General features: G+C 61.5%; 7 protein-coding genes across 7 annotated transcripts; 4 read left to right on the forward strand and 3 right to left on the reverse strand.

Moving 5' to 3' along the window:
- Positions 1-188: 188 nt before the first annotated feature.
- On the forward strand, positions 189-2,510 carry GGTG_07644 (hypothetical protein; the record flags this gene model as incomplete). Its single annotated transcript, XM_009225468.1, has 3 exons — positions 189-954; positions 1,752-1,821; positions 2,333-2,510. 3 exons carry the CDS (start codon positions 189-191, stop codon positions 2,508-2,510), a joined length of 1,014 nt encoding a protein of 337 aa, XP_009223732.1.
- A 575-nt stretch (positions 2,511-3,085) lies between these two features.
- GGTG_07645 (hypothetical protein) lies at positions 3,086-3,478 on the reverse strand (the record flags this gene model as incomplete). The annotated part of the gene is made up of 1 exon (XM_009225469.1): positions 3,086-3,478. One exon carries the CDS (start codon positions 3,476-3,478, stop codon positions 3,086-3,088), a length of 393 nt encoding a protein of 130 aa, XP_009223733.1.
- A 253-nt stretch (positions 3,479-3,731) lies between these two features.
- Positions 3,732-5,600, forward strand: GGTG_07646 (hypothetical protein). Its single transcript, XM_009225470.1, has 3 exons — positions 3,732-3,940; positions 4,085-4,263; positions 4,346-5,600. Exons 1-3 carry the CDS (start codon positions 3,892-3,894, stop codon positions 5,279-5,281), a joined length of 1,164 nt encoding a protein of 387 aa, XP_009223734.1. The 5' UTR covers positions 3,732-3,891; the 3' UTR covers positions 5,282-5,600.
- Positions 5,346-8,134, reverse strand: GGTG_07647 (hypothetical protein). Its single transcript, XM_009225471.1, has 2 exons — positions 5,592-8,134; positions 5,346-5,517 (listed from the first exon to the last, which is right to left on the reverse strand). The coding sequence occupies exons 1-2, from the start codon at positions 7,669-7,671 to the stop codon at positions 5,411-5,413; spliced, it is 2,187 nt and encodes a 728-aa protein (XP_009223735.1). The 5' UTR covers positions 7,672-8,134; the 3' UTR covers positions 5,346-5,410.
- Positions 8,135-8,969: 835 nt separating this feature from the next.
- GGTG_07648 (hypothetical protein) lies at positions 8,970-10,821 on the forward strand. Its single transcript, XM_009225472.1, has one exon. The coding sequence runs from the start codon at positions 9,748-9,750 to the stop codon at positions 10,579-10,581; it is 834 nt and encodes a 277-aa protein (XP_009223736.1). The 5' UTR covers positions 8,970-9,747; the 3' UTR covers positions 10,582-10,821.
- GGTG_07649 (hypothetical protein) lies at positions 10,806-12,221 on the reverse strand. The gene is made up of 2 exons (XM_009225473.1): positions 11,796-12,221; positions 10,806-11,729 (listed from the first exon to the last, which is right to left on the reverse strand). Exons 1-2 carry the CDS (start codon positions 11,938-11,940, stop codon positions 10,912-10,914), a joined length of 963 nt encoding a protein of 320 aa, XP_009223737.1. The 5' UTR covers positions 11,941-12,221; the 3' UTR covers positions 10,806-10,911.
- A 482-nt stretch (positions 12,222-12,703) lies between these two features.
- GGTG_07650 (hypothetical protein) lies at positions 12,704-14,740 on the forward strand. The gene is made up of 2 exons (XM_009225474.1): positions 12,704-12,946; positions 13,014-14,740. The coding sequence occupies exons 1-2, from the start codon at positions 12,757-12,759 to the stop codon at positions 14,348-14,350; spliced, it is 1,527 nt and encodes a 508-aa protein (XP_009223738.1). The 5' UTR covers positions 12,704-12,756; the 3' UTR covers positions 14,351-14,740.
- The last annotated feature ends 20 nt before the right edge of the window (positions 14,741-14,760 follow it).

Raw genomic sequence — 14,760 nt, forward strand, 5'->3', positions numbered from 1 at the left:
AATTCGACCGTTTCCTTCCAGAATGGAATGGCATCATCCAGGAAATCCTGCGGTCCAACTGCAGCGAGGAGCTGGCTGCCTACCGCACTCGGGAGAATGACGCAAACCCGCCCGGTCTTCTCTACGACCCGACCAGACGGGTCATCGAGTGCGTTATGGGGCATATGGAGGAGTTCCGCAAGCTCGACATGGCCATCTCGGCCGTCCTCCTCGGTCTGACACCAACCATCCTGCAGTCGCTTGCCTGCAGCACCCTCGACCTTGCCTTTCTGAGCCTGCGCCGGCCGGTGCTCGCCTTGATGCTGGCCGTGGGGAGCCCCATAGTATCGCCAACGCGGGCCATGGCGTTCCAGCGGGGCGTCGAGGAGGTGGTCGCCAAGGGGGCGGCGGCGGCGGCGGCCCCCCCGAACGCGCCCCACCACCACCCGCGGCCGCTCCCCCGGGGCTGGTGGCTCGTCGCGCTGGCGCAGTACGCCGCGGCGGGCGGCTGCGTCGCCAACATGGCGAACCTGTCGTACGAGCTCGGCGTGCACGCCATGACCGTCATCAGCCCCCGGTTCACGCACCAGGTCGCGCTCTGGGGCGCCCTCGTCGCGCTCGTCCACGTCGGCGCGTCCGTCGGGCTGCGGCTGCGCGTCCGCGTCGAGGGCCGCGCGCCGCCGGATCGCGACGCGGGGCTCCCAAGGGCCCTGGCCGCGCTGCCGGGCTGGATGCGGGACGAGGTCGTGCCGTCGGCGTACAACAGCACCATGTCTTTTAGCAACCTCCACGACGGCTTGTGGTTCAGTCTGTTGTCGTGGGCGGCATCTGCAGCCAACGTGGCGATTACTTTGTATAGCACAGTCGTGCTCTCGGGTCTCTTGTTTTTTTCCATCCGAGACAGCCTGACCATCGTGGCGAGGTACATGGTCAGCGTGATTGTCTGTCGGGCCGTGTTTGCGCTTGAGCGGATAGGTATGGGCTTATTTCCAGAGTAGTATCTGAAACAAGACACGGAGCTATTGAGGGAGACAGAGAAGTGTGGTTGGAATTTCTATTTCTTATTTCGTTTGGGCCTACGGTACGGAAGCAGACCGACCGCACATTGGATGGAAAGGAGACTAGAATGGAAGGCGTGAAGGAATAGGCCTATCGCTTGTTCAGTCCTTCAGCCTGTAGTTGTCGACTTCACTCTTTACGGACTAAGTAACGATTAGGAGACGGTCAATAACCAGCCGACCCCCCAGCAAGTCTACTACCCGTGCCGGCAGTGCGTCCTGGGAGGGAAGTACAACGGAAACACGGAGTGTGTCCGCCGCCAGCGGGCGCTGTCTGCGTCCGTTGCTCCAAAGGACTACGCCTAGTCCGCGCGTCTCCGCCGTGCGCACATGAATCTGGTTGCCGTCACCGCGGGCAACCGCCACTGCGTGGAGGCAATGATGCAAACTCTGTTGGGACCGAATTGTTGACATGCAAATGTCCATTTTGAACATGTTGAAAGGAATCACGCCACACTGGAAGCCTTTTATAAGCCCGGGATGAATCTTTGTCAGTGATTGGGCCTGTCAAGTGGCGGCCCTTGGGGGTTCTTGACAAATATCTTGAAGCTACTGAGATTATAATGATGTTACGGAAAAATTGGCGAGTTTTCGGAAGCGAGCCTGTTTTCGATACCTACCAGTTACCCTTTGGCGCCTATATACTCCCCTATCCAAAGAAAGCATACTATCCGCAAGTAACCGCGGGTGCGGCACTATACCCTTCCCTTCCAGGAGCTCAAGCATTAATCCAGCCTTCATCGGCAATATGCAGCATACCAACGAGTACATCCCGTGGAGGGGGGTGAGCGGAGTGGCAGAGGCCACCCGGAGGCGCTGGTCGAGCCCCTCGAGCAGCCCCTCCACCACCCGATCGTCCTCGACCGAGGAGGCCACCTCCCCGGTGACGGCTTGAGCGGCCGGAGGCGGTGGGCCTGCTGCTGCCGCCGCCAAAAAAGTGAGTCCTGCCCGCCCACCTGCCTGCGCCCCGTGCGCCCTTGCCCGCGCCGCCGCCGCCGACGACGACGACAACGACGACGACACCCCCCGCGCCGGCAGCGTTTTTTTTTAATAACTTCCCCGAGCGGGGGTTTTGGTGTATATATATATTTGTTTTTTTTTAATATTTTTATTTGTGTTTTTTTTTAAACCTTTTCAGTGCTTTCCTAAAATAAAATAAAATAAAAATCTACCTTTTTATCGGACTACCTAATTCGGTTCGTTCGTTTTACCAAGGTTCGTGGTTGCCTCCCTGCTTTTCAGCTCCAAACACCTTTACAGCATTTGCATATACACGCTACAAACAAATTTCCTAGCACTATCGTTGTCGTTAGTTATACACAGCCATCCAGCTACAGAACCAAGCTGGCATCGAGGCACCAAGACACCAGGCAGCAGGCACCGCCTCTGCTGCTGCTTGCGGCGGCGCTGCCTATAAAAAACATGATTGCTGGATTGATAAAGGCCGCGGAAGTGGGTGCTGGTGCTGGTTAAGGTATAGAGGTTATGGAAGTGGTTGCTGGCCAAATAAAACCCGTGGAAATAGGTGTTAAGGAAATAGTATTTAAATAACTGCTAGCCAAACAAGTAATGTAGAATCAAGTGCTAAGGGCAAGGGGGCTCGTGAAAGCGACTGCTGGCGAAATAAAGGCCACGGAACAAGGGATTCCCAAGCACCATAGCTAACTACCTTCGCTAATTCCTCAGCGTTCTCACCAGTAGCCAACTGAGCAAAATTCCTATTTTCCATGCTCAGGGCGTCACATTTGAGCGCAGAGGTTGCCGGTCAGGCATCAGCTAGGCACCTGTGCAGAACTACGGCCTTGCGGACTCGATGCTCTAGGGCTTTATAACAGAAAGACTACCTCACTATTAGAGCGCACCATCATGATCACATTGGGGGCGAGCGAGGATGGAGAGGCCAACATTCATGTCATGCCGATACCTACTACACTACCGGGCGGAACCCTGACAAGGAAAGAGAAAATTCCATCCACCTTATCTAGCACCTTGAACCAATGGCCTTCCCCGCCCCCGGTATACTCTTTCAGCTCGACAGCCTATCTCGCCTAGGTCAAGACATGGGCTGCTTGACGACCCAGCTCCACATTTACGTACGTATTGTCGGCCCTATGGCCAAGGAAGATGGTGATCTGCTCTAGAGACCCGGTGGGCACAGATAGGTCGAAGGGTGGTATCATAGCAAGAACCGCATCCTTCGGTTCCGTGCTCCCGGGTCCGGGCGATGCTCCGGTATGCCCCCTCGTCTGGCCAGTCAGTAGATCTTTAACGTTAGCCGCGAATGGGAGCCAAGCGCTAGCGGCAAAGAAGGCATACAGTTTTCGCTCAACGCCCCGTTGCGATAGGAGCGTCCATGTCCCGAAGGCGCCTCCCTGGCTAATGCCCCCAAGCACCAGTTTCTTCCACGGGTCCCCGCCAAACCGCTCGGTCTCTTTAGCCATAGTGCGGGAGACGTGGTTTGCGGACTCCAGGAGCCCTTCGGTCTAAAGGTCCGTTTGGCGATGGGGTCCGCCAAAAGTGCGCCTCAAACCAAGCAGGCATATGCTCCTGAAAGGCGGTGCTCCACAGCTCCTTTAACGTCGGGAACACCCAACGCCAGCCGGGCAATTTGTCGCAAAGCGTGCTGCAGCGAAACGAGGACGGCAGCCTCCACTAGGCATCCCGTGCTTAGTACCCAAATGTAGCATGAAATTTCCCAAGCCACCCCGCCATCACGACACGCTTAGCCAATCACAACCCCTTTCGAATTCGCTAGTGAAGTGATGGGCCCAACGCCAAACTGCTCTCAACTCGATGCCCGGGCAAGAAAGACCTGGTCTTTGACGAGACTGGCATGCCGGCCACAGCAAGGTGAATGCCGTTACTCTACGTGCCCGCGCGCGATCCGCGTCATCGCATAGCATGTACGTCGGCCTGCCCTCCAGCCCCTCCCAGCAAAAAGATGCCCCAACACCCGGGGTTATGGTCGCGAAAGCGGTAGCTCCGCCCACGGCTCCGATGCCGCCCTCGACCCGACCCCCATCCTGACGTCCGACCCTCCTCGCCAGGCTTCGCGCTGTATAAGGCCCTTCTCCGGCAGGTGCCCCAGGTCGTCCTCCCGAGCGCGCAGACGCGTGGCGACGGCACCGTCAACCCCATCAAGCACCTCATCCGTAAGGGCTTCCGGAGGAACAAGTCCTACATCAGCCCCCGCCTGGTCACCTCGTCCCTGTCCAATGGATACAAGGTACGGAAGAAAACATGTCCGAACCCCCGCCCAAACATTCCTGCTGCCAGCCAAAGCTGACGGCCCGCCCCTACCCCACCAGTTCCTCGACCTCCTCTCGGCCGCGCGCGAGCCCGACAGCCCCGCCCACAAAACCGTCCTCGACTTCCTGACGCGTTACCACGAGGACCGCATCAAGCGCCGGCGCGCGGCAGCAGCAGGCGCGGGCGTCGAGATGGGCGACGAACCCCCCAGCTCGCGCCCGCGGCTCAACCAGCCCGGCGAGCGGCGCAGCCTCAGCGGCGGGCGCGTGCGCGGACCCTCGATACCGTTCCTGCGCCGCGTCCCCAACCCTTCCTACGCCGAGCCCGACCCCCTCGGCGCCGACGACGACCACTACAGCGCCGCGCTGGGCGCCTTCGCGGCCGCCGCGACCAACCACGTGCCCGCGCAGGTCCAGCCCCGCTTCCTGTACGAGCACCCCACCCGCCCGGCGGCCCCGTCGACGCTGGCGGGCGTGCGCGGCGTGCCCAAGCTCGCCGCCACCGTCAACGGGTTCCCGTTCCTGCGCGTGCGCAAGCCGCAGAGCCTGCGGCTGGGCGCGGCCATCCACGCGCTCGAGTCCAAGCGCGGCGAGCGCATCTCGCGCATGGTCGAGATGGACCGCGGCGACGGCGCCGCGGCCGCGCGCCTCGAGGACGAGTGGGAGGAAATGGTGCAGGCGCAGCTCGTGGAGCAGGGGATCGCGCGGCGCGGGCGCGGTGGCCGTGGCGGCGGCGGCGGCGGTGGGGGTGGTGCAGACGGGCTCGACACGTTTGCAGGCTCCACGCGGTTCGGCGTCCGCTACATGCAGGCGCAGCTGCAGGCGCAGCGGCTGGACCAGCTGGAGCGCGTCAGGCTGCTGTGGGGGGTCGCCAAGGAGGAGAGGAGGCTGGCCGAGGACGAGAAGCTGACGCGTAAAAGCATCAAGAGTGAACGCCGCCGCCTGAGGATGGAGCAAGCTGCCGAAAACACAAGCCCCGGCGAGGGGGTGGAGTGAGGCAGCTTTTGAGACGGTACGAGTATGCGCAAGAAAGGCGGAGGCTTTTCTATTGAAAAAGTCCCTTGAGATGGAATGGGATATCTATAAACACCGCCCAGATTTCTCTTTCCAAAAATAACTCTCTCGTCATACAGTCATTGAGAGACGATGCGCCGAGGCAAGAAATGCTTGCCGTACATTGTCGATCCGGAACCCAGGTGATCTCCCCAGACATGTCGCCTTCTCGGTTAACTCTGTTAAGCAGCAATGTCAGTAAATCTAGCCTCGCGGTATTTTAGGATCCAGTGATCATGAGAGAAGCGCTTACTCTGCACAAAGATGGAAACATCGAGCGTGATCAATGTCTTGCGGGGGGTCGCCGGCTGCTGCGCCTGCTGGGGCATGGAAAGGTCCGGCATGAATTGCATGTTGTTCCTGGCCGTGAAGTCGCCAGCGCTCGCTGAGGGTGCAGCAAACATATCCTGGGAATCGAAGGAAACGCCCGAGAACATAAAGGTCGACATGTCGGCCAGCAGATTCTCGGAACCTGTACTCCACATATTGGGTGGCGAACGCTCCTGCGCTGACGACGGGGGAGGCAGCAAGTGCGGCCCCGTTGGCGCCGCCGTGGTCGGCAAGGCGGTCGCTGACGCCGTCCCCAAGGACCCGAAATCTCCGACTCCGCCCGCCGCGCCGCTGTCGAGCGCCTTGTATCCCATGATGTCCGGGGTGGGGAACAGGCCCTCGGGGGCGGCGGGGTACAAGGAAGAGGCGTTCCCCTCCCCAGGCGAGCCCGGCTGGTCGAACGCGGACAGGTCGACCTCGGTAGTGACGTAGTCCTGGGCGGGGGCGATGTCGACGCCCCGACGGCGCAGCCACAGCTCGACCTCGTCCGAGTCGTAAAAGTCCCCCTCGAACCCGGGCACCTTGATGCGCTGGCGGGCGTCGAGGTGCGACGAGCCCGACTCAGACACGGGCTGCGTAAAGGGCCCCATGCCGAAGCCTGCGCCGTTGCGCGGCCGCATGACGTCGGCGGTGCCCTGGTTGCCTACCGCGAAGCTACGCTGCTGCTGCTGCTGCTGGGTCCTGGTATCGACTGTGGGGGCGGCCCCGAACCGGGCTGGGTCAGTAGGGGTCGAGGACACGGTGCCCGGGGGGAAGTGCGAGCCGGCGCCGCCCAGGTGGTGGAAGGGGTACTGCCAGTAAAACATGGACTGACCCTGGGGACGGCTCAGGGCGCTGCTGAGCCGCCGGCGGATGTCGTCGGCGCTCTCGAAGGGCAGGCAGAAGCCGAAGACGCGCACGAGGCGCAGGGGCGGCGGGTTCGGCATCGAGATGAGCGACAGGGCGCGCTCGACGGCGAAGCGCTGCAGGCGCCGGCCAAACGTCGACTCGGACGCGGCGTAGGTGCGCGGCGGCGACGGCAGGGCCGGGTGCGGCAGCGGGGACGGGGCGGCGGCGGTGGTGCCGCCGCCCATGATGGAGAAGATTTGGTCCTCGGTCAGGGGGAAGCTGGCGTTGTCCATGGTCGGCTGCGTGATGGTCTCGAGCTCGTTCCACGCGGACCCGCCGATGCCGACGTCGAGGTCGAGGTTCCCGCCCAGGACCGCGTCGCCGAAGCCGTAGTTGGGCATGGAGGCGTCCAGGTTCGGGACGTATTCTTGTGAGACCACGAAGCCTCCGTACAGCATCTGCTGCGGCTGTTGCTGTTGTTGCGGCAGTGCACTGGCTCCTACAGAAGGGCGATCCGTGGCCCTCGGCACCTCTTCGACTTCCTCAGAACTTGGTGTGCCAGCCCGTGCCTTAGTTTTCCTGCCCGCGTTGTCCGCCCCGGCCGGCTCAGGGGCGTCGGCCTCATCCTCGACAGCCCCAACCTCCGCCGTCTTGCGAGCGAGGGCGACGAATCTCTCCGTGGTGGAGCGCAGGCGATCGCCAAAGTCGGGCCTGGTGTCCAGCAGGCCGCGCTGGACGGCAAAGTCGTGCAGGGCCATGAAGGCGTGGCTCATCTCCTCGTTCGTGTCGCGCAGGTCCTTGACCTGCTGCTCGAGCGTGGTGATGGCCGTCTCCTTGCGGTTGCGGTACGCGCGCTGCGCCAGCCGGATCTGCGTGCGCCTGCGCTCGGCGGCGGACTCGTCGTCGGCGGTCAGGCGGGGCCGCCCGCGCGCACGCTTCTTCTCGCCGCCGCCGCTGCCGCCGCCGGCGTCCCCTTCAGTGGCCGTCGCCGTGGTGCTGCCGCCGCCGGCGTCCCCAGAGGCCACGGGCGGCCTCCTCGCGCGCTTCCTCGGGGCCGGCACATCGTCGCTGCTGGAGGGGGCGGCGGGCCTGCGGGCGTTGTCACGGGAGGAGGAGGAGCCGTCGTCGTACTGCTCGGCGCTGAGGATAGCCAGATCCGGCTGGCCGGTCGGCATGGTGTGGCCAGTACCCCACTGCCGGTGGGGAGGTGAGCGACTCGTCGGTTCGACTGGCGGGGCCAAGCCGGGGATGCTCGGCGGGGACTGGTCGATCGATCGGATAGGGCGACTCGACCGATTGAACCTACACTGGCCGGAACCGCGCGGTCGGGTCGCTGCGTTGCTTTGGTGGGGCAAGGCTGCGTGGGTGCTTTGCCGCTTTGCTGGACAGGCGGTCAAAGGCAAAGGACAGATGGACGATGGGATAAGACGAAAGATGACACTACAACACAGCCAGACGGCCCCTTCTGAGGGATTGGGGCTGTGCCCCCTTTCTTTTTACGGAATTGCAGTGAATTCTGGTGCAACAGGCACGGGATGATGGCGTTAACGTCGGTACAGATTTGCCAGCCCAAGATGGCCGGCTGGGGAAGGCGGCGGCGCCTCTGGGGAAGGAAGACGGCGCGGTGTGGGATTTTAGTAATGCCAGACCCTGAAGTGTCGACGGGTGCTGCTGCTGGGTGGTGTTACGCCGCACCGCTCGCATTGTCCACTCACCGAGGCTTGCTCGTACTTTGACTGAGCTAGGGTGGCATCCGGCCGCAGGCGAGCTGTACCCAACGCTCCATGCGCCTGCATAATGCCGGGTGCTGACAGAGGGCGAGCGGCCACGTTCTCCATCCTTCTATGCTCTTTAGCCCGGATGCCCGCGCGAGTAATACCGACAATAGTCCGCTCGCGACCGTGCCAAAACGAAGGCTTTCCGCTGTTAGCGGCAGCCATGTACGGATGGTTTCCGTAGTCTGGCTGTCTGTGTGAAATCGCCAAGATGGGCAGATGGGCAGATAGGCAATTGGGCCGTAACTACCTGATCCAGGAACTTGGGTCCGCGGAGAGTTCTGATCCATTCCGGACAAGTCAGACGGCCGGCACCGCTGCCGAACAATAGTGTAGACACTAGTCTGGGTAAGGCGGTCTCAATGCTCGGCGCCTCGCGATGACTGATGGTTACGTGATTCCACCGCACAGACACGCCAGGCTCATCATGGCACTTTGCCGAAACGCTATGCCCACCTTCCTTTTCCACGTCAGCCGCACTCGGCCTCCCTTTTCTTAGCCGGGGCGATTCCAGTCGAATGCAGAAAAAGCAACTGGCAGGAGATTGGTGGGAGGCGTGCTGGCTGTGTCTGACCGACCGCAGCGATCGGTATTCTCCTTTGGGAACAAGGCGAGAAGGAGAAAATAACAAGCGAAGCCATTAGGCCGATCGACAATCCGTGCAGCGCTACGCGCACCATGCGCCTGGATCGACTTAGGTAACGGAAAGTCCCAGGCGGGATCGAGTCCGAAGCGGTCGTCATTCTATCATGAGTGCCAGTTGTAGTAAACTCCGTCCCATCTCCTTCACTGACGCGCTGCGCCACCGCGCCCCTGGCGTTGGTGGCCGCGGAAAGGGAAACGACTCCATCAAACAGTAAGAAACGGCACGTGATCCCCGCCCGCCAGCTGCAGGGCCCAGCCAACCCCGCCAAATTGGCTGGCGACGGGCCGCGGTGCACGTCTCAAACAGGCTCCGCCTCGATGCGATTACTGTCCACGGTTAGCGAGCCTGGCCTGGTAGTAATCCCACACTACGCCTCCGAGGCAGCACCAACAACCCCGGATTCCTGTGCTGCTGCTTTGGATATAAGAATTTGGATTGCAACGAGCCGAGAGAGCGTTTTTGTTTTATCCATCATCACACCAATCCAACAACACCAACAACAACATCAACAACAACATCAACACACTCCGCCACTTATAACTCCATCTCGTCCCAGCTCGCCAGATCTGGACACCTACTAACCGTGCCTGCTTTTCCAACTTTACCATTGGGCTTCGTTTATATCTAGCAACCTTTACTTTTCTCCTTTTTCACTTTTTCTCCATTTTCCTCCTTTCTCTCGAACCACCACCCACCACAATCGCAAATCACAATAGGGACCATCGCCAAATCGTCGACCCCTGAAATTCAAGTCTAACCAACCCCCCTCCACCCCCTCCGCGCAGCGTTTCCTATTTACTACCAACTCACCAGAACCCACAGACATCAAAATGCGTTGCCAGACCTTCGCCGCCTTCCTGCTCGCCGCGGCCCTGCCGGCCATCGCCTCGGCGGTCGACGCTAACACGCAGGGTTCGGGCCACGACTCGCGGCTGATCACCCGCGACGACGCCGGCCAGACTGACTTTTACGACCCGGAGCACAGGCGCCAGCTGATTGCCCGCGGCCTCAGCGACGTCGAGGACTTCCCGCCCCAGGTGCAGGCGCGCTCCGATGACGCCGAGGCCGGGGAGGACTTTGCCGACGCCGAGGCCGAGGACAGCGCAGAGGCCGACGACGACGCGTTTGCTGACGACGACGCAGAGGCCGACGATGATAACGCGGATGCTGCCGATGATGAGGCCGACGCCGGCGACGATGAGGCCGACGCCGGCGACGACGAGGCTGACGCTGCTGATGACGAAGCAGATGCTGGCGACGATGAGGCCGACACTTCCGACAATGAGGCCGACACTGCCGACAATGAGGCCGACACTGCCGACGACGAGGCCGACGCAGGCGATGATGAGGCTGACACGGCCGACGACGAGGCCGATGCCGGCGACGACGAGGCGACGTTTGACGACGACAACGCCAGCGCCGCCGCCGGCGACGACGAGTTCGCCGACCTCCTTGATGACACTGCTAACACCGACGATAACGCCAGCAGCGAGGACGCCTCCTCCTCTGCCCTGGACCGCCGCCGCGAGGAGACGGTCGAAGTCGACTCCGCCGAGGACGGCGAGGGCGAGTCCGAGGTCCTGCGCCGCGGCGTTACGGGCGAGCCAGCCTTTGTCAGGCCCGTCGCCAGGCGGCACCCGAGGCACTTCCGTGGCTTTGCTTAAGCCGACGGGGATAGGTTGTTTCGTTTCCTTTTGTTGTTGGGGTTGACTATTTCTTTTTTTTTTTCCCCTCATGTTTTTGATACCTTTTGGCGTTTGGAGCGGGTTACAGTCTAAAAAGAGCGCCGCTTGATTTTGTGCGGCGCTGGATATTAGTGCAGTTTTAGTCTGCATCTGATCGAATTTGAACATTCCACCTTCTTCACATGTCCCCTCTCTTCTCTTCGCTGAAATACAACGGGCCTCATTCTGACCTGTGGCTCTCATTCTTCATTAAAGGTAATCTTGGGTTTACATCACCTATAGTCACGTTTCTACCTATTACAGCACGCCCTAGTAGTGCTCGTTAAGCGCCCTCTCCTCGGCCTCGAGCGGCCTGACCACGCCGTCGATCCACTCCTGCTTCTTGGGATCCGAGTACTGCGGGTACGGGCGGCGGCAGTGGCTGCTCTCGAGCGGGTACGACCGCAGCTTGGCCACGATGTGCTTGGTGCCGTTGATGCCGCCCTTGCCGAACCCCCACTCCATTTTGGCCAGCTCGATCTGGGCCGCCTCGGCCTCCTTGACCTGGCCGGCGCGGTGCAGGTCAAATATGCGCACGCACGCGCGCGGGTACAGGTTGGCCACGCCCGTGATGGCGCCGATGCTGCCCAGGCCCATGGCGGGGACCAGCCAGTCGCTCTGGCCCGCGAGCGTGAAGAACTCGCCGGGCTTGTACTGCGCCGACACGCGCGCCACCTTTGCGATGCCGCCGCACGTGAGCTTGACGCCGATGATGTTGGCGTGCGCGCCCAGCGCCGCCAGCATGTCCGAGTTGACGTCGAGGCCGGCCACGACGCCCGGGAAGTTGTAGATGACGATGGGGACCGGGCTGGCGTCGGCCAGCTCCCGGAAGAAGCCCACGATGGTGTCCTCGTTCATGGCGAAGTGGAAGTAGCTGGGTGTCAGCACGAGCGCAAAGTCAGCGCCCGCCGCGGCCGCCTGCCTCGTCTCGGCGATCACCTGCTGCGTGCTCTGCCCGCCGCAGCCCAGCGTGATGGGCATGTCGCCGCGTCCGTTGGCAGTGGCGATCTCGCGCGCCGCGACCACCAGGTCGCGCTTCTCGTCTGCTGACAGCGTCACGGCCTCGCCGTTGGTGCCAGCGATAACGACTACGGTAAATCAGGTTTGTCAGCGCCATGTCCTTCTCTCTCCATGGATCGCAAGGCATTACGTACTGCCGTGCAGCCCCGACTTGACCAGAAACTCAAAGTGCTTCTTCTGCACAGCCCAATCGATGCCCTGCTCTTGCGTGCCCTCGAACCACGTTAGGCTGGGCACGTGGATCCCGGGAGGGAAGGCCTTCTTTGCTGTGGACGTCATTCTGTGTGGACTTGGTGTGAGGGTATCAAGAGAAACGTAAAATCAGATGTGATGGCCTGCCGTGGGTGTGGCCTGGTGTCTAGGTTGTGGGGGTATCTCGCGACGTTAAAAAAAGGTTCTAAGTCTTGTACAAAAGGCTCGGGAGATATTCGCCCGGAGCTGTCCGTCTACATAAAGAAAGAAAAAAACTCTCGCCTTTCGCTGACCGCGACTCGTGCTGTCCCAATGACGGAACGAGCCGGCGAGGGCGGTGACCCCTAAGGCTGTAACGTGGGCGTCGAGGACCTCCGCTCAGGGGTCTCCCCCGCCTCGAGGTCGTCAGATCCAGCGCGGCCCCCGCGGCGGCGGAGACAAAGCACCCTCGGGACCGGGAAGCGTGGCTCATCGATCGGCTAGCGGCGGAGTAGGGAATGGAGACACTCCCCAAGGCTCCACCCGTCGGCTACCGCTAGGCAGGTTAGGCGAGCCGATGACCGCACGCCTCCTAGACTACCGATGGCGGACACGCCCCTCGGAGCCAAACCGGAGTCATCTCAGAGACTATCACGCAACTGGAGAGGTGGGTGTATTTCGATAATACTTGTCATCAAAGTCAGGTCATGTGGAAAAGCAGAGGTGTTCCCCATGGAGTGAGGTCCGTAAGGAGGAGACCTGCGGGGACTGACCCATCGGCCCTCGAGCACTTTTGAGTCATGCGAATCTTGTCCGGCGGTGTAGAGAATGTGGTCCTCCATGCTATTTCTACTTGTAAACTGATGATGTCCCGCTCTCGGTAACTCTTCACCGGTAGACGCAGTAGCCGTAGACTAGAATACCATGTCGCACAAAGACCTCCCAGGCAAGACTGCAGCATCCGAGGGGGACGATGTCGTCTATCTCGAGACGTCCAGCGTGGGCCTCGAGACGCCTCCACACAATGAGCCTCCAATCATGGACCGTGAGCGCAAGGAGAAGGACTTGGTTCGAAAGATTGACCTTCGAATGATGCCGCTGATGGTGTTGCTCTGTATGTGTCCCGGTCCCGCCCTCCGTTTCAGGCTTATGGGAGTTAGCTAACCCGGCCGGTGAGCCAGGCGTGCTCAACCACATCGACAGAAACAACATCGCGACGGCGCGGCTGGGTAGCTTCGAAAAAGACATTGGGCTACACGGCACACAATACAACACCATCATCAGCACCTTTTTCGTTGGGTACATCCTTACCCAAGTGCCGACAAACATGATCCTCAACAAGATGAGGCCGTCGGTGTTCCTCCCCATCGTCATGGTGTCGTGGGGAACGGTTAGCGCATGCACTGGGGCGGTGCAAAACTACCCCGGCATGGTGGTGCTGCGCTTTCTTTTGGGCTTTGTCGAGGCCCCATTTTTCCCCGGGGCTCTGTTTCTCTTCAGCTCCTGGTACACCAAGAAGGAGCTGGCCAAGCGCATCTCGACCCTGTTCGCGGCAGGCCTGATGGCCGGCGCCTTTAGCGGGTTCCTAGGGTCGGCCATCATGGGCGGCATGGACGGGGTCGCGGGACTGGCAGACTGGCGCTGGCTCTTCATCATCGAGGGCGCCATGACGATCCCGGTGGCGGGCGTCACCTTCTTCGTGATCCCCGACTACCCGGCCGACACAAAGTGGCTGTCGACCGAGGAGCGGGCGCTGGCGGTGCTGAGGCTGGCCGAGGAGGCCGGCGAGGACCCCGCGGACCAGGCGGACACGACGGCGATGCAGGGCCTCCGGCTCGCCTTCGGCGACATCAGCCTGTACATGATCTGGATGATGCAGCTGGGGCTCAACACGGCGGCGGCCTTCACCAACTTCTTCCCGACCATCGTGCAGACGCTGGGCTACTCGCAGCGGGAGACGCTCCTGCTGAGCGCGCCGCCGTACGTGTTCGCGGCGGTCCTGGGCATCGCCAACTCGTGGCACAGCGACGCGGCGCGCGAGCGGTGGCTGCACGTCGTGTGGCCGCAGGTCCTCTGCAGCGTCGGCTTCGTCGTCTCGGCGGCGACGCTGCACGTGGCGGCGCGGTATACGGCCACCTTTATGATGATGTCGTTGTACGGGTCCTTTGGCTGCGTCCTGTCGTGGGTGTCGACGACGCTGCCGCGGCCGTCGGCCAAGCGCGCCGTCGCCTACGCCGTCGTCAACGCAGGGTCCAACCTGGCGTCCATCTACGCCAGCTACTTCTACCCGGCCACCCAGGGGCCGCGCTACTGGCAGGCGAACGTAGCAAACGTCGCCTTCTCAGGAGCCTGCATTGCCATGGCTACGACGCTGCGTTTCTACCTGGCCTGGCGAAACAGGGCCCTGGACGCGGCCAGGGACGAGGACATGACGACCGAGGGGACTGCGGTGGGCACTCGGACCCTCGCCCTGGCTGCCAGGTGGCAGTGCACTCCAGACTACCGGTATACTCTGTGAGGCTGCTACTGTGTATATGTAAAGGTATCTAAGGAACTCCTACTCTGCCTGGCATGGATCGAGGCAGATGCCTCTTTGAGCGGACGTCGATTTTGGGACACACATCGGATGGATTCGCTGGATTGATGGAAAGTTCCTGGAGCCGGTTAGAATAGACTTTCGGTCTGCTGTCTGCTGCCTGCCGGGAGTCGCGAAGGAATGCGGCTACGATGCGACCGTTGGATGGACCTTCCTAGCGCGGAATGGGTTGCTTTTTAGCGGCAGTTTAGTGTGCTTAAAGTTTTTGAGTAAATGCCGGTCAGCGCACGTCAAACCCATCGCCCATGGTGACGATTCAACCCACCAGAAGGGGAGCGCCCCACAGCCATCCGCCAAGGGACCCCCCCCCCCCCCCACGACGACGACGGACG

Source organism: Gaeumannomyces tritici (genome assembly GCF_000145635.1).
Source record: "Gaeumannomyces tritici R3-111a-1 unplaced genomic scaffold supercont2.4, whole genome shotgun sequence".
In the NCBI taxonomy this organism is placed as follows: Eukaryota; Fungi; Ascomycota; class Sordariomycetes; order Magnaporthales; family Magnaporthaceae; genus Gaeumannomyces; species Gaeumannomyces tritici.

Excerpts from the sequence above, each read along its gene's own strand:
- GGTG_07646 (XM_009225470.1), top strand. The coding sequence starts at position 3,892 with ATGCCGTTACTCTACGTGCCCGCGCGCGATCCGCGTCATCGCATAGCA. Across the intron at positions 3,941-4,084 it reads TCCGCGTCATCGCATAGCAT|GCTTCGCGCTGTATAAGGCC; the intron begins GTACGTCGGCCT and ends CCTCCTCGCCAG. Across the intron at positions 4,264-4,345 it reads CCCTGTCCAATGGATACAAG|TTCCTCGACCTCCTCTCGGC; the intron begins GTACGGAAGAAA and ends CTACCCCACCAG.
- GGTG_07647 (XM_009225471.1), bottom strand. The coding sequence starts at position 7,671 with ATGCCGACCGGCCAGCCGGATCTGGCTATCCTCAGCGCCGAGCAGTAC. Across the intron at positions 5,518-5,591 it reads TGTTTCCATCTTTGTGCAGA|AGTTAACCGAGAAGGCGACA; the intron begins GTAAGCGCTTCT and ends GCTGCTTAACAG.
- GGTG_07648 (XM_009225472.1), top strand. The coding sequence starts at position 9,748 with ATGCGTTGCCAGACCTTCGCCGCCTTCCTGCTCGCCGCGGCCCTGCCG.
- GGTG_07649 (XM_009225473.1), bottom strand. The coding sequence starts at position 11,940 with ATGACGTCCACAGCAAAGAAGGCCTTCCCTCCCGGGATCCACGTGCCC. Across the intron at positions 11,730-11,795 it reads CAAGTCGGGGCTGCACGGCA|TCGTTATCGCTGGCACCAAC; the intron begins GTACGTAATGCC and ends GATTTACCGTAG.
- GGTG_07650 (XM_009225474.1), top strand. The coding sequence starts at position 12,757 with ATGTCGCACAAAGACCTCCCAGGCAAGACTGCAGCATCCGAGGGGGAC. Across the intron at positions 12,947-13,013 it reads GCCGCTGATGGTGTTGCTCT|GCGTGCTCAACCACATCGAC; the intron begins GTATGTGTCCCG and ends CCGGTGAGCCAG.